At 34.2% G+C, this 25,824-nt stretch overlaps 1 protein-coding gene and 1 long non-coding RNA gene across 2 annotated transcripts in view; one reads left to right on the top strand and one right to left on the bottom strand.

Moving 5' to 3' along the window:
* LOC107612525 lies at window positions 4,532-6,736 on the top strand. The gene is made up of 3 exons (XR_002351541.1): window positions 4,532-4,543; window positions 5,258-5,261; window positions 6,644-6,736. It is a non-coding gene; the product is annotated as an uncharacterized LOC107612525 (long non-coding RNA).
* The window catches only part of LOC107613185, a 28,859-nt gene continuing 27,806 nt past the window's right edge, over window positions 24,772-25,824 (bottom strand). The window contains exon 10 of the mRNA XM_021108878.1: window positions 24,772-24,978. Within this exon, the coding sequence (XP_020964537.1) occupies window positions 24,933-24,978 (46 nt within the window). The 3' untranslated portion in view covers window positions 24,772-24,932. The remainder of the gene's footprint in view (window positions 24,979-25,824) is intronic.

Here is a 25,824-nt window from a genome sequence, read left to right on the forward strand (position 1 = left end):
AACAAAAAAAAACAAACAGGAAAACTTTGAATATCAAGATGAACACCAAAAGCAACTTTTGAAAAAATTTTTAGAAAACTAAAACACAAAGGACACCAAACTTAAAATTTTTTTTATACTTTGAACACTAATAATTCGAAAAAAAAGGAAAAGAAAAAAAATAGACTTATGCAATTGACACCAAACTTAAAATATGAAACTAAGCTCAAATGGAAGACTCTAAGCTAAAAAGAAAAATTTTTCCTAATCTAAGTAACAAAATAAATCGTTAGTTGTCCAAACTCGAACAATCCCCGGCAACGGCGCCAAAAATTTGGTGCACAAAATCACAATCACACTTTTGCAATTCTGCACAACTAACCAACAAGTGCACTGGGTCGTCAAAGTAATACCTTACGTGAGCAAGGGTCGATCCCACGGAGATTGTCGGCTTGAAACAAGCTATGGTTATCTTGTAACTCTTAGTTAGGATATCAATAATAATTCTAAGTGTTAATTGTGAAAAGTAAAAGAACATGAAATAAATAATACTTGTTATGCAGTAATGGAGAACAGGTTGAGGTTTTGGAGATGCTCTGTCTTCTGAATCTCTGCTTTCCTACTGTCTTCTTCTTCACGCACGCAGGGTGATGAGAGAACTTTTGCGTGGTCTAGAATTCAGAATAAAATTCCGTTGCAAGTATAGCTTCTAAACCAACAAAAGTCCTTTCATACAAACAATTTGGGTGTCACAAGTAACAAACCCCTTAAAAATTGATAACCGAGTATTCAAACCTCGGGTCGTCTTCGCAAGGAACTGCAAGGAGGTGTGTTCTTATTATTGGCTATGGAGATTGTAAATTCGGGGTTTCAAGAATGAGGAATAAGTAATTTAATGACGAGTGAATTAAATGGCAATTAAAATAATTCCTGCTATGGTGGCTTATGCTTAAATTCATCCAAAAATCTCCACCAATGCTTGGAATGCCAATATCCTCCGGGGTCCCAAACTAGGCATGTAAAGCTTCTGAACAGCTTCAAATAGATTGTTAGGCACCCGGGGTGACAAATGTCAGAATAAACTCCAAGATCCCAAGCCTTGCTTTTAAATCCGCCTCCGTCTTGATTTACATGTTTCCATCCGGGCGGTTTAAAAAGTAGAATCTCACCATGGTGACCAAACGTTCTCCGTGATCCATGCAATTGAGCATGATACCAATCCGTGTACTTCGAGGTGAAGCGTGGAACCTTATTGAACCTTGTGCACCAGCTCTGAGTACGAGCCACTTCCCTCTTACTCTTAAAGCCGCAGAGAGCTCTAAGCTGGCCATCTGTTTCAAGCAAACCATATTCAAGTGAAAAAGTAAAGTTATAGGTTAAGGATTGTACCCACTTGAAGCTTGTATTAGGTGGTAATGGCCTTGGGATAGGTGTTTCCGGTGGTTCTGTAACTTCTACTCCCTTATGCTCTTCTGTGAATTCCTCCAATCCCTTGCAAGGTTCTACAATTGTATCTGTGTCCTGGTCAAAGTGTTCTATGTCTTCCTCATCACTTGAGTCATAGATTGGAGGTTGAGAGAAATCGACCTCTGCATCGTCTTCGTATTCACTTGGGGAAGATTCTTCGATCTCAGAGAATTCACTTGCGGATGCAAGTTCATTACTAAGAAAGCCAGACTTGTGACTATCATCATCAAGGGAATTTGCTTCTTGGATTATTCTGTCTGATTATTCATAAACGACTTGCCTTGGGGATTGCATACTATCCTCCTTAGCATCAACTGTATCGTCCTCGACGGAGTTCTCCTTAGCTCTGGATTCCCATGGAGGTTCAGTGTCTCCTAGATCTTCAACCAACTCTTCTTCTTGAACAATGACAGCTTCTTCTACTTGTTCTAGTACGAATTCATTCTCTGTCTTTTCCACTGGAGTTTCTGGTATCTCCTTCATGCTACGCTCTTCATTAGACTGTCCACATGGGGCTGCGGCTGATCCTTGTATATTTGAGCGCCTAGAAACCCATTGAATTACTGCTTGCTCCAGTTGTCGAATGGTTGTTTGAAGTTTATTTACTGTTTCCTTGAGGCGAACCTCTGATTCTCGGGGTGCCAAATTTGGACATGATACATAGGAAAGTGGTGGTGATTGGATTGGTACTGGGGTAAGGAAGGATCATATGGTGGCGAATGGTGAAGAGAAGCTTGTGAGTGTGGTGGTTTGAGGTTATGTTGAAAGGATGGCCTATAGGCACGGGGTGGGGCTTGTTGGTAGTTACAAGGTTGTCCACCATATCTTTCAGCTGGGTATGCATTGTAGAATGGTCCTTGTCCATGATATCTCGGAGGGTGTTGTTGTCTAAAGGGTTGATTAGATCCTCTTGGCTCTATCCATCCTTGATTGGTCTGACCTTGATGCATATTCCTGCTGACCTTGATGCACATTCCTACTATAACTTCTATTTCCTTCAACAAAGTTAGAACCAAACTCAAAGCGAGAGGGGTGAGAGTTTATGGTAGTAAATAAAATTAAAAAGGAAAAATAAAAATAAATAAACAAGCAAAAGAAAAATATTTACAATAACCAATAATAAGGCACATGTTAGCAGATCCCCGGCAACGACGCCATTTTGATGAGAGAACTTTTGCGTGGTCTAGAATTCAGAATAAAATCCCGTTGCAAGTATAGCTTCTAAACCAACAAAATTCCTTTCATACAAACGATTTGGGTGTCACAAGTAACAAACCCCTTAAAAATTGATAACCGAGTATTCAAACCTCGTGTCGTCTTCTCAAGGAACTGCAAGGAGGTGTGTTCTTATTATTGGCTATGGAGATTGTAAATTCGGGGTTTCAAGAATGAGGAATAAGTAATTTAATGACGAGTGAATTAAATGGCAATTAAAATAAATAATAACTGTAAAGCAACTTTTGGCAAGGTAAGAGAAATTAGAAGTCCAAATTAGTTATCCTTCTCAACAATAATGAAAGTTGAATCTTAATTCCACTTAGTCAACCTTTAAAGAAAGGAAAGTCAAGGGACTAATTAGTTTGACCTTCAAATCCTATTTATTTCCTAAGAAAAAGTTGGGATTATTGAAGTTCAGTTCAATTAGCAAGATAACGATTATCAATTATGCTGAGTTTAATAACTGTTGAGTTACTGATTTCTTAACCAAGACCAGAAGGAAAAAAAAAGTAAATTACTGGAATAAAAATATCCTTAGATGGGAGCCAATAGTAACAGAAATTAAAAGGAAGCAATCATAAACTGAAATACCTCAAATATCATTAATTCAAATAATAATCTGTAACATGGAATAATTCATAAATTAAATTATAAAAGTAAATAATCAACTCAAGTGCTGGAATAAATAAATAAAAGTGAAAGGGAAGCTTAAAACGAAGGAACATTAAACCTGGATCGAGAGTCACTCTTAAAAACTAAGAGAAGTCCTAAATCCTAAGAGAGAGAGGAGAGAACCTCTCTCAAAATTAAATCTAAATCATTGAAAATAATAAAAAATGCGAGCTCTCCTTGAATGGATGCATTCCCACACTTTATAACCTCTAGTCTGTGCTGTCTGTACTTGGATCTGGGCCAAAAAGGGCTTCAGAAATCGCTGGAGGCGTATTCTGTAAATTCTGATACGTGGCCTCTGTCACGCGGTCGCGTCATCTGGAGTTTTCCTTGTGGCGCGGTCGCGTCGGTCACACGTCCGCGTCGAATGCGACTCGCTCAAGTCGCGCAGTCGCGTCAGTCATGCGGCCGCGTCGCTGCTTCTTCGCTCTTGGCACGCGATCGCGTCGTCCATGCGATCGCGTGGATGCCAGTTTCTTCAAAACTCCATTTTGCACTTTCCTTCCATTCTTGTACGTTTCCTTTTCCATCCTTTAAGTCATTCTGCCTTAGAAAATCTGAAACTACTCAACACACTAATCACGGCATCGAATGGAAATAAAGGTAATTAAAATAATTAATTTTAAAGCTTAGGAAACATGTTTTTCACATACATCACATAATAAGGAAGGGAAAGTAAAACCATACAATTAATATGAATAAGTGGGTAAAGGATTGAATAAATCACTCAAACTAAGCACAAAATAACTCATGAAATATGGGTTTATCACAGGGCTCCTTCCATGGAAAGCTGTATGTTGGTGGATCACCGTTGTCAATGGCTACCATCCGTCCTCTCAGTGAAAATGGTCCAGCTACGGGTTTCGTAGGGCTAATCATCTGTCGGTTCTCACTAGTGTTGGAATAAGATCCATTGATCCTTTTGCACACTGTCACTGCGCCCAACATTTGTGAGTTTGAAGCTTGTCACAGTCATCCCTTCCCGGATCCTACTCGAAATACCACAGACATGGTTTAGACTTTCTGGATCTCAAGAATGCTGCCAATTGATTCTAGCTTATACCACGAAGACTCTGATCTCATAGATTTGAATGCTCTGTTGTCAGGAGAGGCAATCAAACTCGTGAACTAGGAACCAAAAAGATACACACTCAATCTAAGGTAGAACGGAAGTGGTTGTCAGGAACGCGTTCATAGGTTGAGAATGGTGATGAGTGTCACGGATCATCACATTCATCATGTTGAAGTGCGAGTGAATATCTTAGAATAGAAACAAGCGTGATTGAATGAAAAACAGTAGTAATTGCATTAATCCATTGAGACACAGCAGAGCTCCTCACCCCCAACCATGGGATTTAGAGACTCATGTTGTAGAAGATACAAATTCTGATGTAAAATTTCATGAGGTACAAAATAAATCTCTAAAAGTAGGTTTTATACTAAACTAATAACCTAGGTTTACAGAAAATGGGTAAACTAAGATAGATAGTGCAGAAATCCACTTCCGGGGCCCACTTGGTGTGCGCTTGGGCTGAGCATTGAAGCTTCTATGTGTAGATCTTGGAGTTAAACTCCAGCTTTTGTGCCAGTTTGGGCGTTTAACTCCAACTTTTATGCCAGTTCTGGCGTTTAACGCCAGAATATGGTAGAAACTTGGCGTTAAACGCCAGTTTGCGTGATCTCAACTCAGGCAAAGTATGGACTATTATATATTTCTGGAAAGCTCAGGATGTCTACTTTCCAACGCAATTGAGAGCGTGCCAATTGGGCTTCTGTAGCTCCAGAAAATCCATTTCGAGTGCAGGGAGGTCAGAATCCAACAGCATCTGCGGTCCTTTTCAGCCTCTGAATCAGATTTTTTTTTTTGCTCAGGTCCCTCAATTTCAGCCAGAAAAACACACAAACTCATAGTAAAGTCCAGAAATGTGAATTTTGAATAAAAACTAATAAAAATATAATAAAAAGTGAATACAATATACTAAAAACTACCTAAAAATAATGCCAAAAAGCGTATAAATTATCCGCTCATCATAAGTGCATAGATTCATATCATTTATGTAAAGAATGCATTACATAGTAATCATATATCTTTTATTAAACAGCTTGTTCCATGTTTTTAACTAGGTTCAAAATTAACGCAATGAAATTGTTGACTCTGATTTGCAATCACTTTCTTGGAGTCCTTCAAACAAAGCAAAAAGTTATCCAATTTATAAAGTAAATAGATATACAATTTCATACTCTTGCAAGGACAAAAAGAAAAAAATCGATAACACTGGTGTGTCTGTCAAAGGTGATGTAGGCAATGAAGAAAGTGATAGGTTTGGAGTATTAGAAGATATACTCGAGTTTAAATACATTGGTGGTGACTCTAATCGAGTTGTTTTGTTCAAATGTCAATTGTATGATCCAAGTCGTCCAAATGGAACGTATTCATAATGACTAAAAAATAACTGAAGTCAACCATAGCAAAAAATATCGCCACTATAATTCTTTCATTGTTGCCCAAAAAGCTAAACAAGTTAACTTCTTGCCTTATCTTGGAAATTACAATTCTATGTGGCATGTTGTTGTAAACACTAAACTAAGAGGTCGATTTGAAACCAATCATGTATATGTAGACAAGGATGAGGATGAGGATGATGTAGCTTACCAAGTAGGTGAGAGCAATCCTTCTAGAATTTCTGACACTGAGCCTCCTATCAGTCTTAAGTCTCCATTTGGAGAGGACCGCATTATCGAATTATCCATTAGATCTAGTTCTGGGGCTAATCAAAATGAATATGATGATGTTGTAGACTTTGATGATGATATCGATTTTTAATAGGGTAACTATTTTTAATATTTGACTTGTCTTTAATATTGTTTTAACTTGTGTTGTTTGAACGTATATTGTATATTATTGTATATTTTTTTAATGGGGTTAATCTTTAAAATGTACATGTAGGTCATGGCTCCTCGGGTCAAGGGTAAAGGTGTCAAGGGTCATAAAAGTTCTTGCACCACTGCCGCAGCCGCTATTACCACCACCTCTACCTCTTTTGGGACTTCAGTTGTGCCAAATTTTCAGTCAGGACCACTTACCCAGCAATCGTATTTGATGGTGCCTAATCCAGGCTACACAGGTCCTCCTCCACCAAGTTCGCCTACTCTAGGATGTATGGGTCCCCCTCCCCACCCCCTCCTCCAATTTTGATTCCTCTTCTGTCTCGCAATTTCAGTCTATTAGTTGATTTAGAGATAATTGGAAGCTCTAGTACATCTCTTCCATTAGAGACTGCATCGGTTCCTAATGGTGTCACAAAAGAAAGATTGGTTCCAGATGGAAAAATAAGGTAAAATTTGATTGTTTGAATTAGAGAAATAATTACTTTTTTTAGTTTCTTAACTTGTCAATTCTTTATAAAATTATCAGTTGGTTATCTTTCTCTCCTGGTTCTCAGAAGATTACAGAGATTATCAAGAAACGGTATGATAAACTGTACAAAAAATTTGGGGATGTCCCTCTTCCGACAAAGAAGCTTTGGTTTAAGGAGTGAAAGGTAAAAGTAACAAATATATTATACAAATCATATAAATTATTCTAAGAAAAAAATAAGTTATTTTCTTGTCTTAAATATTATTACCAACAAGATTATTTTCTTATATCATAGTATCTTTTTTATATGCAGAGCCACTTTCTTATTGATGATGATGATGAAGGGTTTTTTTTGGAGGGCTTTCAAGTATAAGACAAATAAGTGATTTAGCCAAATGATGTCGGATATTCGTAAAGGTGTGGATACAATTCACGAATGACTAATTCCTTCTTAGAAAAAGGTGTTGAAAAGATACCGGAAAATAGATGAGAAATGAAAAAATATAAGGAAAAAAGCAAGGGAGAATCGAGCATCACTCTTAGGTGGTTCTTTCAATTGCGGTGGTTCTATTCCACTGAGCTCAACTATAGAGAGGATGGTAGTATAATTTAAGTGGCTTTAGATCTTATTTAATAGACATCTATTTATGTAAAATTTTTCTTATTTTGTGTTTTATGTGAAATAGAAGAAGCAGTTAGGCCGTACGCCAACCTACGAGGAAGTCTTCAAAAAAATTCACACACTTAAAAGTGACATGTCTAAATGGGTGGACAAACACTTTCAAGACACTCATGTGAGATATAGTATAAATGTTAAATCATTAATTAATTAAAATGTTATATAAATGTTAAACCAGTGTCTATAATGTATCTCCGTGTCCCTGTCTCAGTGTCCTGTCTCTGTAAACAAACACAGCCTAAAAATTTTGGGTCAGGAATGGATATATGTTATAGCTAGCTATGATTCTTAGATATATAGTAACAGCAAACATATGAAGACAAGTATGTATAGTAGTCATTATACGTTGAGATAGTAGGTATGATCATTAAAACATGGGACCAATTTCAATTTATCATCGTTGTTTATGTCTATGTCGTTCCACACATTATTACATCACAGTGTTGCATTTATAGTAATTTATCTAAAAATAGAAAAAAAATGAGCCTTTAAGCTAGTAATTAGTAAATCATTCGATCAATTCTGTGAGATTTAAGCTAACATGCAGTTAATTAAGACTTTGTAGTGCCAGTACCAATCATTAAGGTCTGCTATTCAGTTAATACTGTGTTCATTGTTTACCTTTTTGTTGACTTGTTTAGCAAGGGTTCATAGATAAAAAATCCTATCTAGTTTACATGGGTTAAATGATTTGTGAGGCAATATCATAAAGGCAAACGCTTTTAGGTACAAGTGACAATGCTGTAATGTGAAGTGAAGGGTAGGTGGGAGATAAGTATACTTTAGGACTGCTTGAGTATTGTTTCATAGAGATTGTGAACTGGTTTGGGTTAGCTAGGGTGTTGAAGAACTGCTTTAATTTACACCGCATTTTCTTATTATCATTAATTTTATGGGATGAAGTTTTTTCTTTCTTAGTTAGCAAGCTTTTTGTTATTGCAATAATTCTGCAGGCAACAAACTATACTATGTTTTGATTTGTTAAGAAAGTAAAGTGGAATTGAACTAATAAGTAACGAGGATCATTGAATAAACTTACTTTTGGACTAATTGAGTGTATAAAGCTAACAAGTAAATTATGTGTTAAAAAGAAAAAGCTGATGATGGAATGGTTGTTGAATAATGTGGTTGCATGTGGGTCATTCAGGATCTAAATTATATAGTATGCTACCTCTCTTATATTTGGGATCAATGTGGTTGATGCAATTTTTTTTTCAGCAACTTTGCAGTATGTAACAGTTTTATTTGATGTATGCATAGGAATATACATGCTTATGATTTATCTCATGCTGGATTGAAACTTGGTTTATATAATTGATATAATTATTGTGTAACAGGAGAAGTTTATAAAAAAGTTGGCAGAAGTTTAGGCCCAACATGCCGAAGCTTAATCATAGGGAATGGAGCTATGATGTTAAAATTATCGTCGGTCTAGAAATTTCTCATAATAGAAAAGGAAACTCGTTGTAAGCATAGTTCCAAACCAACAAATAATCCTCAATCAAATTTAAATTGTTTGTCACAAGTACAAACCCCAATAAAAATAAACCGAAGTATTTAAACCTCGGGTCGTCTTCTCAAGGAGTTGCAGTGAGGTATGCGTATTATCGGTTATGGTATCAAAGGGGGGGGGTTTGATTGATGAAAGGACAAGAAAATAAACCAAGCAAGCAATTAAAGAAAGTAATTAATAAAGAGAGACATTCATGGCAAGAGTTGAGAGTTAAGCTTTCTATCATAGTCATTAATGATCATACAATAATTATCAAGAGTTTATCTCATTTAGTCATCTCTTAACAGTAGAAGAAGGTACAAAATTATCTTCACATGAGAAAAAGTCAAACAAGACTAGTTAACCTCAATCCAAAAGTCCTAATCAACCTACTAATTGAATTAGCAAGAGATTAGAGTCAATAGAAACAATATTAACTAATAACCCTAGATCACCAACATGAGTTGGGTATTAATGACTCAAAATTGTCCAATTTCTCTTTCCAAACCAAGAATGCTCAAAAACTACTCTAACATCCTACCAAACATTTTGTCAAACACTTGGAAGGCATAAAAGAAAAGCACCATAAATTGCAAGAAACTAGTAAAATCTACTACTACCCAATTGTAAGGAAACAATAACAATAACTCAATTAAACAACATTGAACATGAAATACCTCAAATTGCATTAAAGGAAATTGAAATTGACAAGAGTTCATCACAACATAAGAATAACCAAATTGAGAAATTAACAAGAGGAAATAGGAGAATCAAGATAATAGAACTAGAAATTGTAAGGAAAATAAGATGGAAGCAAGAATTTAACCCTATATCTAAGAGAATTTAACCTAAACCTAATTCTAGAGAGAAGAGGGAGCTTCTCTCTCTAGAAAACTAAGTAAAGGCTCATCATAACTATTCTAAGTGCTCCTCCCTTGTCCAATCTTCAATTCTACATGAAATAGTCTCTGGAATCAGTTGGATTTGGGCCTGATAAACTCAGAAATTGCCCCCAGCGTTTTCACTTTAATGAGGTCACGTGCAAGCTACGACGCATACGCATGGGTTACGCGTACGCGTTGCTTGGCATTTTACTTTCCATGCGTACGCGTCATGTCACGCGTACGCGTCACCATGCGACTTCATATCCACGCGTGCGCGTCAATAAATGCACTCCAAATTCTTGATTTTCCATGAATTCTCCACTTTGCATGCTTTTCTCTTCACTCCTTTGATCCATTCCTAGCCTTTTCAACCTGAATTCACTAACAAACACATCAAGCCATCTAGTGGAATCAAAGGTGAATTAAAACTAGCAATTTAAAGGCCTAAAAAGCATATTTTTACACTTAAACACAAATTAAGGGAGAATTATAAAACTATACTATTTCATTGAATAAATGTGAGGAAAATGTGATAAAATTTTCCAAATTAAGCACAAGATAAACCACAAAATTATGGTTTATCAAGCTACCACCAATTGATAAAGACTTGATTTGGGAGAAAGTGTGTGGTAGGCAAAAGAAGAATCGAGTTTACGAAAAAAGGGCATTCTTTTCTAGCTCTATCAAGTCTGGAACCACTTTTGCCAACTCTGTATCTAGAAGAGCATCTACAAATCAAAATTTTGTTCCTGATTTGCGAGAACAGATTTATAATCTCAATGAAGAGATTTTTTAACGTGTTACTCAACAGACAGATGAGCATATTAGTAAGTTGTTAGATACACGCTTGACTTTTTTGGAAAAGACTCAAAAGAAGTTGAAAAGTTAGAACGGACAATTGGAAATGCCAAGAAGAAAAAGCCGAAACAGAAGAGATGGAATGAGGCTTATGTTAGCTATTACAAGAAGGTTAGAGCGTCAAATAGTTTCACTTCTGTTCTACTACCACCGCCACCTTCAATCTCTTTGGATGAGGACTATAATGATAATGGGGATGAAGATGACTCTGAGGACTATAGTTGATAATTTTAGTATGGTTGTATCAATACACTTTGTTTATGTTTTGAATTATATTGACTTGCTTGTTTATAGTATTTTTCTTTTAGTTTCATAATACGATGAACTTGTTTATTTTTTAAAATATTATAAATGTTCAAATACAAGTTAGATGAAAATTTGTATTCATTAAATTTATACTTATTTTATATGAAAATAAGTTTATTTTGCAATGAAAAAATCTAAAAAAATTATGTTTTACCTTACTGATGGATTTACAGACGGATTTTTTGTCTGTATTCAGAGTTTGGAAATGCTTTCCAAGGCTCTGATTACCGATGGAAAATCTGTCGAAAAAATTGATGCTAGTTACCAACGAAAAATCTGTCAGAAAATTGGATGGTTTAAGCGAAATAGAAGTGACGATTACCGAGGAAAAATCTGTTGATAACGGAAAAAATCTGTCAATAACTTATTGACAGAAAATCTGTCAAAAAATCTGACGATTTTTTAGCGAAACAGGGGACCATTACCTAGGAAAATTCTGTCGGTAACGGGAAAAATTCTGTCGGTAAATTACCGACGGAAAAAATCAGTCAGTAAGTAATTTTTGATGAGGTTTTTATAGAGGGACAAAATCTGTCGGTAATTTCATCGGTAACCAAAAATTCGTCTGTAAAGAAGACTAAATCTGTCTGTAAATCCATCTCTAATAAGTAATTTTCTAGTTGTGAGCAGTGATGAGAATCAATTTTAAAAATAATGTCATAGTTCTCTCACTACAAGAAAAAAGTTGAGTACCGTCGGATTTAGTGTCATAGAGTAGCAGCGAATTTACCGTCGGAATTATCGGCAATAATCATGTTGAATTCACAAGGTTTTTTAATTACTCGCAGATTCTATTTTCCGATGGTAAATCCGCCGGTAATTTTAGGAGGGAATATAAATTAAATTGGTGCGTTCTTTACCATCGGGTTTACCGTCGGATAACTTAATTTAGTGAAATGATGTGTTTTAGTGACTCACAGTGGTTTATCGTCGGAAAATTTCGATGGTAAAAGTGGCGTAAATTCAAATCACAAACCCCTTCCCCCTCATTCGAACCCTCACCATCATCACCACCATCCCCCGTCCCACTCTTGCATTCCAGCTACTGTCACCATCCTCTGCTGCCACCGCCAAGGCCACTGCCGTTGCCTTCCCCTCTCCGTCGCCGTCAACCCCCACCGTCGCCTCCTTCTTCTCCTTCTTCCCCCCTCTCAGTGCCACAATGGTCCTTTCCTCCTTCTCCTTTCGCCTTTTTCAGCCCATAGCCTCCAGCTCGCCCTTTCCTCTCTAAGATAGGACCAAGCAGAATAGGGCAACCGTAGTCCAACTCCCTACTCTGGCGGCTCATAACCGCCTCCTCTAGCGCCAGCAACAACATAGTGACGTCACCTTCCTCCCTTCTTCTTCATTACTTTCTGCACCCTGCATTCAAGATTTTTTATTTGAACTATGTTTTTTTTTTGTCTAATTGTGTTATTGCTGCATTGATGACTGTTTTACCGAGAAATTATTACTGAAATTATTTGATAATTTGATATTTGCAGACATGTCGATAGGTAGAGGTGCTACGGATCAGGCTACTGGTCGTTGCCATAGCCGTGGTCGGGGTAGAGGGAGGGTTTCTTCAGGTACCCCCCAGGACTTTTGGCTCCTCTCCCTCTACTCTGAGCACCTTGGTGATGCCACAGGTTGTGGATTTAGCGGAACAGCCGTTCATCATGGTCTTTAACCTCAACTACGTGCCACTGTCTAGGGTGACGACACTGCCCCCTATCGCTCAGCAGCTCGCATCCACATTGACGCCGCCTCCAATGATGGATGCCACGGCTCCGGAGTCCATCCACGATAGTAAGGCAGCAGCTGATGCCCCACCACCACCACCTCCCATCGTATGGTTGAAGATTTGGCCTGATGGCGACACGGGGTAAGTATCAAGTTGAGTCTCATGTATTTCCTATTTATGGTTATCGCTGAAAGTGACTAAAAATTGATTCTGGTTTAGCCGATTTATGTTTGAATACTGGTTAGTGTTTTTCAATTTCAATGATTATGATTAACTTTGTTTCTGAAAGTTCCTAATAATTGATTCTTGACTAGTGGATTTAGGTTAATTTGGTTGCCTGTTTAGTGTTTCTTGTTTCAATGATTATGGTTATTGCTGAAAGTTTCTGAAAATTGATTCCTATTTAGCGGATTTAGGTTGATTTGGTTGCATGTTTAGTGTTTCCTGTTTCTATGATTATAGTTATTGCTAAAAGTTCCTGAAAATTGATTCCTGTTTAGTGTATTTAGGTTGATTTGGTTGCCTATTTAGTATTTTCTGTTTCAATGATTATGGTTGTTGCTGAAAGTTTCTGAAAATTGATTCCTGTTTAGTGAATTCAGGTTGATTTGGTTACCTGGCTAGTGTTTTTAAGTTTCAATGATTATGATTAACTTTTTTTTCTGAAAGTTCTTGATAATTGATTCATGTCTAGTGGATTTAGGTTGATTTGGTTGCTTGTTTGGTGTTTTCTATTTCAATGATTATGGTTGTTGCTGAAAGTGCCTGAAAGTTTATTCCTATTTAGTGGATTTAGGTTGATTCTTGTTTGTGGGTTGTAGGTTTGCGCTGAACAACAACGTATGTACTCAGGAGTTGACCAACATCATCAAGTTGATGTACGACCACCCCTGGCCCAGCTACATGAAGATCCCGCTGAGACCAAGGAGCGATGGTTTCAGAAATGGGTGATAATTAATATTTTTTTATGTTCAAACCTTTTTAACTACTTTATATCTTCTATCTTTCTTAACTAATTTTGAAGTTTTTTGTTGCAGTTGCACTTTAAGTGGGATGTAGAGCATGATCTGACTATCCGGAAGATATTCGACCATAGAATGGGTCGACGGCTCCAGTAGATGCTGAATGATGTTCGCAGTGGCTCTAACCAGACATAAAGAAGGCTCTATTTGTTCATTGGGAGACCGATGAGGGTTTTCGGCATCGATGTTTCACTAACAGAGCTAATAGTGTCTCGGTTAGGTCATCCAAATATACTGGTGGCTCAGTGACCTTCATGAAGACGAAGGTCAGGCAGGTATGTAAAGTGACTTTAATTTTGTTAATAACTTAGTTATATTCTTCTGCATATCATTACTAGACATCTTTATCACATTGTTTTAATGTAACATATGTAGTCGAAATTGTTGGATCACGAGTGACGTTGGCAGAGACGTTCAAATACACCCACATGCTAAAGGAGAACAAAGAGGCATTTGCTTATCAGTGGTCTCAGAATCATTATGTGAGTAAATATACATCTGATTATGTTCTGCTATAAAATTATTAGAGATTAACTATATATCTATCATACTAATCACAATAACTTGTGTCAATTATACAGGAATCCTACACACAGAGACTAGAGACCGCGACTTAGCAGTCTCAGTAAGGTGGGGAGGATGCCGCCGATGGCTCTACAGTTGTAGTCGTCGATCCCGATGTGATTTGGCGAGAGACCGCCCCAGCGCTACAAGAACCGCTTATATAGGATGTGGTCGTTTTTCGCCAGCAGCCTCCGCACATCCACATTGAAGCCATCGTCAGACTTCACCACCAGTCAAGCCGTCGAGTCTGAGGAAGGCATGGATTTGAGACTGCAGGCTCAAGAGCTTAACGATTATCGAGAGAGGTATCAGGAGATTCTCAACAGCGTGACGTCTACAGATGTGCTCAGGCTGGAGTGAATGCAACATATGGAGGCTCAGATGGAGGTGTACTAGACCCAAATGCACGCTACTAACATTGACCTTGCTGGTGGCAGATGGACATCACCACCTTCTGCGGCGCCGACTCAGAGCCACGGGACCGACGACGACGACTACCTGGATCTGTAGTTATTAGTTGTTCATTTTATTGTTTCATTGTATTTATTTGATATACCAGACTTTTAATTTATTTGAACATTGTATTATTTATTTTAAATAAATTTTTTTCATTATTTATGATGGACCACTAATTGTGTGAAAAAATTTAAAATTAAAATTGACAATTTATTTCAAATTGAAAAAAAATGACATTACTGTCAGAGTTATCGTAGGAATAATCCGATGGTAATAGTACGCGAAATAACATTTTTTGGCGCCAACAATACCTCGAAAAAATTCGCCGTAACCAATTAGTTTTCCAAGCTGATAATCCATCGCAAAATCCGACGGTAATCACCGTTGGACGAAAAAATTTCATCGGTAAATATTTACCGGTGAGGTTTATACCTTCTAATTGTTTTCAATGGTAATTAAATCACTGTCAAATTTTATTTGTTTTTTCGATGATAAATTTGACGGTACTCAGCGTTTTTCTTATAGTGTTTATTTCTTCAATTTTGTGGATTTTGGGGTTAATAGGAATGAAAATGGGAATTTCGGATTTGTATGTGTGGAAGTGGTGACAAAATAGGAGAAGAGAGGTGGTTAAAGGTGGTGACAGTTTTCTGTTTCTTTGTTAGAATGTTGTTGTTGCAGCGACTTCAATGAAAAAGAAGATAATGTTGTCATTGTTGCAATTTCGAAATAGTAATTGAGATCTGTTGTTCTCGCGGCTACTCTGGGAAGATTTAGGAGAGGGAAAAAGTGACTCTGATATTGTTTGTTATTGTTGTTGAAGTTACTTTGGGGAGTGAAGGAGTGAGGGAGAATGAAAGAGAAAAAAAAAAGGAAGAGAAGCAGTATAACAGAATTTATTTGACACCTTAGCCTATTCTACTACTGTAATAGATTTTTTTTTACAATTGAGTATTTTAGTAGCGTTTCTAATATTTGAGAGATATTTTTGTCGTTAACAAAATAAAAATAATTCTTAGGGTTAAGTATTTTTTTTGTCTCTAACGTCTTGGGTCAAAATCAAAATCGTCTCCGACCTTTTTTTATTAATATTATCCTCAACGTTACAAAACGTTATAAAATCATCATTTTCCTAATTCTTGGACCAAAATATCCTTTATTATCATCTCTCTTCCACCATCTCCACCACATCTATTGTCAGCAAGAAGAAGAAGAGGAAGAAGAAGGCTTTGCTGGCGAGAAAGGGTGCAACGGTAGCAAGGTCGTCCCAGCAACAATAACCCTCTCTCTCTCTGGAAGAAGAAGGCTTTGCTGGCGAGAAAGGGTGCAACGGTAGCAAGGTCGTCCCAGCAACAATAACCCCCTCTCTCTCTCTCTGAAGATGAGGAGAAGGATGACGAAGAAGGGTATTTTAGTCTAAGAATTAAAAAAATGATAATTTTATAACGTTTTGTAACGTTGAAAATGATATTAATAAAAAAAATCAGAAATAATTTTAATTTTTGATATGGTCACCATTAATACGAGCTATAACTCGGCCTCATAACCGTTATTGGCAGTCACCATAACTCGTCATTTTTCGTTATTGCTCGGTTCTTATGAGCTATAACTCGGTGACATCAATACTCTTATCATAACCGACGTCTCAAACGGTATGATAAAATCGGTTACGAAACCGACAATTTATCACCCAGAATGTAACAGACGAAGAAATATCTATAAAAGAAAGGTAAAGTATCTTTTTGAAGAACATTTTTGAACTTGACACTATACTGACTTAAGCATTGGAGTGCCTTTGCAGGTGCATTCCCCCCTCCTCCTCTTTGTATTGCTTGTGCTCTCACACAAACAACAAACACAAGAAGCTCGGATTTTAAGAGACGGACGCTCCACCTTGCAGCCTATAGCTCGGTCGATTCCGAGAAATTGAAGCCGATCTATTTCCCAGGCAAGATCATTTTCTTTTCAGTTCCTAGTCTTTAATTCATTTATTTTCCAGCATTTCAGTTTTAAATTTCATTTCAATCAGAACGTAATCTAATTCTCTCAAAGTTTTTGAAACATTTTTTGTTTGTAAACTTTTCCATTGTTAATACAATTTAATTATTTTTATTTCACTGTGTCGAGCATCTATCAATAGGTTCTTCGGTTGAATTTTTTGAGAAGATATATATACTCTTGATACAAACTTAATTGACATATGATGTCAAAGTCGAAATCAAAATTCAAACAAAATCTGGCACAGACCTACATAGTGCAATGGGGGCACTTGCCCCACTCTCATTTCAATTTTTTTTTAAAATATATATATATATAATGTGCCTCTATTTTAAATTTTAAATGACTCCACTATATATAAACTAATCCCAATTATTTAAAGTTTTAAATCCATTTTATCCTTCTATCATTTTGACTATTAGTTAACTTAATCAAATTTAGATCCAGTTTGGATAAATAGCTTAATTAAGCTCCTTTTAAAAAAATAGCTTAAATAATAAATGTTTATATTAAAAGTAGCTTATAAATAAGTTATTTTGTGTTTGATTTTTTAGTTCTAAAAGTATTTATTTTAAAGAAATGTGATAAAAAGCTTTTTATTATGAGAGAAATCATTGTTTTTAGAGTAAATGTCATTTCCGGTTCCTAACTATTTTTTCGATGGACTTCGCACCCCTAACAAATATAAAAACCCAAATCGTTCCCTATCTACTTTGATATATGTACGTTTCAGTCCTTGCAATCGGTTCCGAACAGGTCACTTGCTGACGTGTCAGTCACTTGCTTGGCCATCTTCTTCGTTATTGTAGGGACAAGTTACTGACACATCAGTAAGTGACCTATTCGAAACCGGTTGCCACTGTGTCGAGCATCTATCAATAGGTTCTTCGGTTGAATTTTTTGAGAAGATATATATACTCTTGATACAAACTTAATTGACATATGATGTCAAAGTCGAAATCAAAATTCAAACAAAATCTGGCACAGACCTACATAGTGCAATGGGGGCACTTGCCCCACTCTCATTTCAATTTTTTTTTAAAATATATATATATATAATATGCCTCTATTTTAAATTTTAAATGACTCCACTATATATAAACTAATCCCAATTATTTAAAGTTTTAAATCCATTTTATCCTTCTATCATTTTGACTATTAGTTAACTTAATCAAATTTAGATCCAGTTTGGATAAATAGCTTAATTAAGCTCCTTTTAAAAAAATAGCTTAAATAATAAATGTTTATATTAAAAGTAGCTTATAAATAAGTTATTTTGTGTTTGATTTTTTAGTTCTAAAAGTATTTATTTTAAAGAAATGTGATAAAAAGCTTTTTATTATGAGAGAAATCATTGTTTTTAGAGTAAATGTCATTTCCGGTTCCTAACTATTTTTTCGATGGACTTCGCACCCCTAACAAATATAAAAACCCAAATCGTTCCCTATCTACTTTGATATATGTACGTTTCAGTCCTTGCAATCGGTTCCGAACAGGTCACTTGCTGACGTGTCAGTCACTTGCTTGGCCATCTTCTTCGTTATTGTAGGGACAAGTTACTGACACATCAGTAAGTGACCTATTCGAAACCGGTTGCAGGGACTGAAACGTACATATATTAAAGTAGATAGGGACCGATTTGAGTTTTTATATTTATTAGGGGTGCAAAGTTTATCGAGTAAATGGTTAGGGACCGGAAATGACATTTACTCTTGTTTTTAACTTCTTCATAAGCACTTAAATAGTTTCTTAGAAAGATACAATTTAGTTTTGAAAATTACACCAAATATTAATACTACTACTTTTCATAAATCAAAAGCTCAAAAAAGTAACTTTTAAAACTTCCCAAACGGGCTCTTAGTCTTCTCCCATTCTCAAATTTCAGTCGTCATTCCTTTATTCTCTTAAACCCTCTTCGTAGTTTCATATTTTCAACCTTCTTTTTTTATTCATTGTCTAGTGGTCATCTTCTCTTCATCAAAAGATAAATTTTAAATTTTCTATTTTTTTATATAGCTCTCTATGACTCTATGTATCTTACAATTTCATTGTTTCTCTTTTTGATGTTTTTAATTGTAAATTTTAATTCAAGCAATTATAGTTTAGGTATTAATATAATTTTTTATTCTTTTCATGAATTTATATATTTTATTTTATTCTCAATTTAGTAATCTTTATTATTTATTTATTTATTATTTTATTATATGTAATTATGTTGCATATAAATTTTTAAAGTGAATTGATCAATTTATTAATTTAGAATATATATTTTTTATTTTTAGAAATTGTAATGAAAAAATATTTCAAAAAAAAGCTACCACTAGAATCTGAAGTCACTCCATTAGTCTCTTCTAAGAAAAAGAAGTTCTTAGAATCCAATGTGGAAAGCCTGGATCCTAGACAATGACCCAAAATTTTAAATTATAATCCAAATGGTGGAGATGAAGTTTTTACGAGCTTATTTGCAAAAAAGTTCTTGTCAAGCAAGAGAACATGATTTTTTCCAAACATATTTTGGGACTTTTTCTGTAGATTTAATGCTGATTGGTTTGATAAATTTGACAATTGGTTGGAATATAGTATTTCAAAAGATGTTGTCTTTTGTCTCTTGTCTCTATTTATGAAACCTAATGGTGCGAGTGGTGATGCTTTTGTAAAAGAGGACTTTTTAAATTAGAAAAAGAATGAGTGATTACAAATTACAAATGAAAATCATGATAGTGCTCATAATCAAACTCGAAAAAAATGCGAAGCACTCGTGAAGCAAAAGTAACATATTGAAGTTGTTTTTCAAAAGCATGACCAAGCTAAAAGAGATTACCAAACTCACTTAACAGCAACAATTGAGTGCATTAGGTTCTTATTGCGACAAGGATTGACTTTTCGTGGTGATGATGAATTGCACAATTCAAACAATCAAGAAAATTTTTTGGAGCTTCTTGACTTTCTTGCTCAACATAATATAGAGATTGATTGTATTTTTAAAAATGCTCGTGAGAATCTTAAACTAGTAGCACCTAAGATTCAAAAAGATATCATTAGAGCTGCTGCAAGTGAAACTACTAAAATTATTATTGATAATCTTGGAGATGATGTATTTGCTGTTTTAGTTGATGAAACTCGAGACATTTCTATTAAAGAGCAAATGGTTGTTTATCAAGTGGTAGATAGACAACTTCAAGTTGAATTATTTTCGAGTTACTTCTTTGTATAGCTTGTTTGAATCCAAGTGACTCATTTTTTGCATTTGATAAGAAGAAGTTGATTCGTCTAACTGAATTTTATCCATATGAATTCTCTTCTACTCAACTTTTGGCACTTGATAGTCAACTTAAAAATTTTATACTGAATAGGCGTCTTGATAATGAATTCTCTAATATAAATGAAATCGGTGGACTATCTCAAAAATAAGTTGAGACAAAAAATTATATTATTTATCCATTGATATTTTTTCTGTTGAAATTAGCTTTGATTCTATTTGTGGCAATGATATCAGTTGAAAGAACATTTTCTGCTATGAATATCATAAAGAGTCGACTTCGTAATCGAATGAGAGATGAGTGGTTGAATAATTGTTTGGTTACATATTTAAAAAGAGAGACATTCAATCAAGTTGATAATAAAATAATTATTTTAATATTTTCAAAATATAAAAACAAGAAGAAAAATACATTCAAGATTTGAAGAGAAGAAAGTTAGTGATTAATGTAATATTTAATTTTTTTTGTATTCGAATAATTAATGTGCACTTTTATTTATTTTTTTTAAATTTGGATTAATATATCTTTTGATTATAATGTGTATTATTTTTGCTTTTTAATATAAATTTTTTGGATCCATCACTACACAAAACAGAAGAATTATTTTACGAGTTTACTAGATCGAAAATTTTTCATTTTTGGTGTTAAAAAAAATTATAGATCCAAATCCAATGTCACATTCAGTAAAGATTTATGATACATGTATAGGATGTACTCAATGTGTCCGAGCCTGCCCCACCGATGTATTAGAAATGATACCTTGGGACGGGTGTAAAGCTAAGCAAATAGCTTCTGCCCCAAGAACGGAGGACTGTGTCGGTTGTAAGAGGTGTGAATCCGCCTGTCCTACAGATTTCTTAAGTGTTCGAGTTTATTTGTGGCATGAAACAACTCGAAGCATGGGTCTAGCTTATTGAGACCGCCCCTTTCTTTTTTTCAAAAAACAAACACCACGAGAATACGTTTTTTACTGGCAAAAATCTGCGCTCAAAATAGAAAGATAATAGAAATATCTTTCTATTTTGAGCGCGGGTTTTTCTAGCCCAAGTGTATCTTATTTTTATCACGAATTATTTTCCTTGGTTAACAATAGTTGTACTTTTACCAATAGCCGGGGGTTCCTTAATATTCTTATTTCCTCATCGAGGAAATAAGGTAATTAAGTGGTATACAATTTGCATATGTTTAATCGATCTGCTGATAACAGCCTATGCATTTTGTTATCATTTCCAATTGGATGATCCATTAATCCAACTGACAGAAAATTATAAATGGATTAATTTTTTTGATTTTTACTGGAGATTCGGAATAGATGGACTCTCTATAGGACCCATTTTATTGACGGGATTTATTACCACTATAGCTACTTTAGCGGCTCAACCGGTTACTCGAGAATCCCGATTATTCCATTTCCTGATGCTAGCAATGTACAGCGGTCAAATAGGACCTTTTTCTTGTCAAGACATTTTACTTTTTTTCATCATGTGGGAATTGGAATTAATTCCAGTTTATATACTTTTATCCATGTGGGGGGGAAAGAAACGTTTGTATTCAGCTACAAAGTTTATTTTATACACTGCGGGAAGCTCTATTTTTTTATTAATGGGAATTCTAGGTATCGGTTTATATAGTTCTAATGAACCGACATTAAATTTTGAAACATTAACTAATCAATCGTATCCTGGGGTGCTCGAAATAATATTTTATATGGGATTTCTTTTTACTTTTGCTGTAAAATTGCCGATTATACCCTTACATACATGGTTACCGGACACCCACGGAGAGGCACATTACAGCACTTGTATGCTTTTAGCCGGAATCTTATTAAAAATGGGCGCATATGGATTGGTTCGAATTAATATGGAATTATTACCTCACGCTCATTCCATATTTTCCCCCTGGTTAATGTTATTAGGTTCAATTCAAATAATCTATGCAGCTTCAACATCTCTTGGTCAACGTAATTTAAAGAAAAGAATAGCTTATTCCTCGGTATCTCATATGGGTTTCATAATTATTGGAATTGGTTCTATAAGTGATACGGGGCTCAACGGGGCCATTTTACAAATTATCTCTCATGGATTTATTGGTGCTGCGCTTTTTTTCTTGGCGGGAACAGGTTATGATAGACTACGTCTTCTTTATCTTGACCAAATGGGTGGAATGGCTATCCCAATGCCCAAAATATTCACAGTTTTCAGTATCTTATCAATGGCTTCTCTTGCATTGCCAGGCATGAGCGGTTTTGTTGCAGAATTGATGATTTTTTTTGGAATACTAACCAGTCAAAAATATCTTTTAATGACAAAAATACTAATAATTTTTTTAAACACAATTGGAATTATATTAACTCCTATTTATTCATTATCCATGTTACGGCAGATGTTCTATGGATACAAGCTTTTTAATACACCAAACTCGTATTTTTTTGATTCTGGTCCGCGAGAATTATTTATTTCGATTTCTATCCTTATACCCGTAATAGGTATTGGTATTTATCCAGATTTTATTTTCTCATTCTCGGTTGACAAGGTTGAAGCCATTCTATCAAATTTTTTCTAAATTTTTTTAATGAAAATTAATACAACCCCCCAAAAAAAGAGAAATAAACCACATAACAAAATTGGAATTAATTATATGTAAATATGTTTGTTGTTTGTGAGAACCCCTTGAATCATTACATTACTACTTGATTTAAAGGGTTCTCGACAATTCCATTTTTTCTTTATTCTTTCTATATTCATATCAAATATATTATATATAAATAGAATATCGAATATATACTAAAATTTCTTATATATTTTATATATTAGTATATTAGATATGTATATATACTTATCTCTTAGGATGTATATATACTTATGCTTTCTTTATTTGTATTTGCCAGAGGTTTTTTCCTTAATTAAATTCAATTCAATTAGATGTAAATGAACCATAACTGTGTAATCCTATACCTAATAGATTGATTCCTAAATAACATATCCAAATTATAAGAAAGCCCAGAGAGGCCGCTATTGAAGAATTTACACTTTCTAATTTCGTATTTTTTCGAGTATGTAAATAAATCGCAAATATGGTCCAAGTAATAAAGGCCCAAGTTTCCTTGGGATCCCAATTCCAATATGATCCCCATGCCTCATTAGCCCATACTGCTCCTGACAGAATACCTATCGTTAAAAAGAGAAAACCCAGACTAATAATACGATAACTCCAACGATCGAGTTGTTGAATAAACTGAGACCTGGTAATGAAAAAATATTTCAAAAAAAAGCTACCACTAGAATCTGAAGTCACTCCATTAGTCTCTTCTAAGAAAAAGAAGTTCTTAGAATCCAATGTGGAAAGCCTGGATCCTAGACAATGACCCAAAATTTTAAATTATAATCCAAATGGTGGAGATGAAGTTTTTACGAGCTTATTTGCAAAAAAGTTCTTGTCAAGCAAGAGAACATGATTTTTTCCAAACATATTTTGGGACTTTTTCTGTAGATTTAATGCTGATTGGTTTGATAAATTTGACAATTGGTTGGAATATAGTATTTCAAAAGATGTTGTCTTTTGTCTCTATTGATATCTTATGAAACCTAATGGTGCGAGTGGTGATGCTTTTGTAAAAGAGGACTTTTTAAATTAGAAAAAGAATGAGTGATTACAAACACATGTTGAAAATCATGATAGTGCTCATAATCAAACTCGAAAAAAATGCGAAGCACTCGTGAAGCAAAAGTAACATATTGAAGTTGTTTTTCAAAAGCATGACCAAGCTAAAAGAGATTACCAAACTCACTTAACAGCAACAATTGAGTGCATTAGGTTCTTATTGCGACAAGGATTGACTTTTCGTGGTGATGATGAATTGCACAATTCAAACAATCAAGAAAATTTTTTGGAGCTTCTTGACTTTCTTGCTCAACATAATATAGAGATTGATTGTATTTTTAAAAATGCTCGTGAGAATCTTAAACTAGTAGCACCTAAGATTCAAAAAGATATCATTAGAGCTGCTGCAAGTGAAACTACTAAAATTATTATTGATAATCTTGGAGATGATGTATTTGCTGTTTTAGTTGATGAAACTCGAGACATTTCTATTAAAGAGCAAATGGTTGTTTATCAAGTGGTAGATAGACAACTTCAAGTTGAATTATTTTCGAGTTACTTCTTTGTATAGCTTGTTTGAATCCAAGTGACTCATTTTTTGCATTTGATAAGAAGAAGTTGATTCGTCTAACTGAATTTTATCCATATGAATTCTCTTCTACTCAACTTTTGGCACTTGATAGTCAACTTAAAAATTTTATACTGAATAGGCGTCTTGATAATGAATTCTCTAATATAAATGAAATCGGTGGACTATCTCAAAAATAAGTTGAGACAAAAAATTATATTATTTATCCATTGATATTTTTTCTGTTGAAATTAGCTTTGATTCTATTTGTGGCAATGATATCAGTTGAAAGAACATTTTCTGCTATGAATATCATAAAGAGTCGACTTCGTAATCGAATGAGAGATGAGTGGTTGAATAATTGTTTGGTTACATATTTAAAAAGAGAGACATTCAATCAAGTTGATAATAAAATAATTATTTTAATATTTTCAAAATATAAAAACAAGAAGAAAAATACATTCAAGATTTGAAGAGAAGAAAGTTAGTGATTAATGTAATATTTAATTTTTTTTGTATTCGAATAATTAATGTGCACTTTTATTTATTTTTTTTAAATTTGGATTAATATATCTTTTGATTATAATGTGTATTATTTTTGCTTTTTAATATAAATTTTTTGGATCCATCACTACACAAAACAGAAGAATTATTTTACGAGTTTACTAGATCGAAAATTTTTCATTTTTGGTGTTAAAAAAAATTATAGATCCAAATCCAATGTCACATTCAGTAAGGATTTATGATACATGTATAGGATGTACTCAATGTGTCCGAGCCTGCCCCACCGACACCGTGGTTCGTAGCCACGTGCTCTAATCCTCTGAGCTACAAGCCCCATCCCGTCTCCACTGGATCTGTTTCCCGGAGTACCCTAAAATTAAAAAAAGAGAACCTTCCCTCGGTTATTGATAGAGTGAATAAATCTATCATTTCTTAAGATCTCTTCTGATTCAAAATCATGGTATAACGTGTATCCCCCTGTTCCTTCAAAAGTTATGATATAACTATTTTTTAGATAAATAATTAAGAGTAAAAATGTACGTACAATTGTACAAATATGCGTAAGAGCTCTTAGATTATTCAGCTTTTATTGATTTGATATTTTAAAACAAAAAATAAATATAATGATACTTTTTCTTAATTATATTTTTTTATCTCTTGCCAAAATTAGAATATGTCTAAAATGAGTATAACCATTATGTGTTTATTGGATGTGCCATATTTATATAGACCATTAGATTTGATTAGATAAAAATCAAAGGCTAATATAAAAGAAGAGCATTGATGGACTCTAATAAATACAGAATATCCTAGTACATAAATAAATGCTTTAAATGACAATACTTTAATACACAATACTTTAAATAGTAGCAGAATCTTTTATTCTTAAATAATTAAATATAAAACATATAAATACAAAAATATGAGTATTCTTTATTCAATAAGATTAATTATTATGTAAGAAATTTTTATGATATTAAAAAATTTTATTAAAATAAAATTTTAAACTGTAACATAAAAATATAAAATAATTAAAATTTTATTTTATATTATTTGACAAATAATTAGATTATTATATTCAAAATTTATTAATTAATTAATTTTGTTAAAGATATTATTATATAAAATAATTTTTCGTCAAAATATTTCGAAAATATAATTTATTTAAAATATTATATATAATACATGAAAATATTAACTTTTTTTTCAATTTTTT

This window comes from Arachis ipaensis, chromosome B08 (genome assembly GCF_000816755.2).
Source record: "Arachis ipaensis cultivar K30076 chromosome B08, Araip1.1, whole genome shotgun sequence".
NCBI classification, from domain to species: domain Eukaryota; kingdom Viridiplantae; phylum Streptophyta; class Magnoliopsida; order Fabales; family Fabaceae; genus Arachis; species Arachis ipaensis.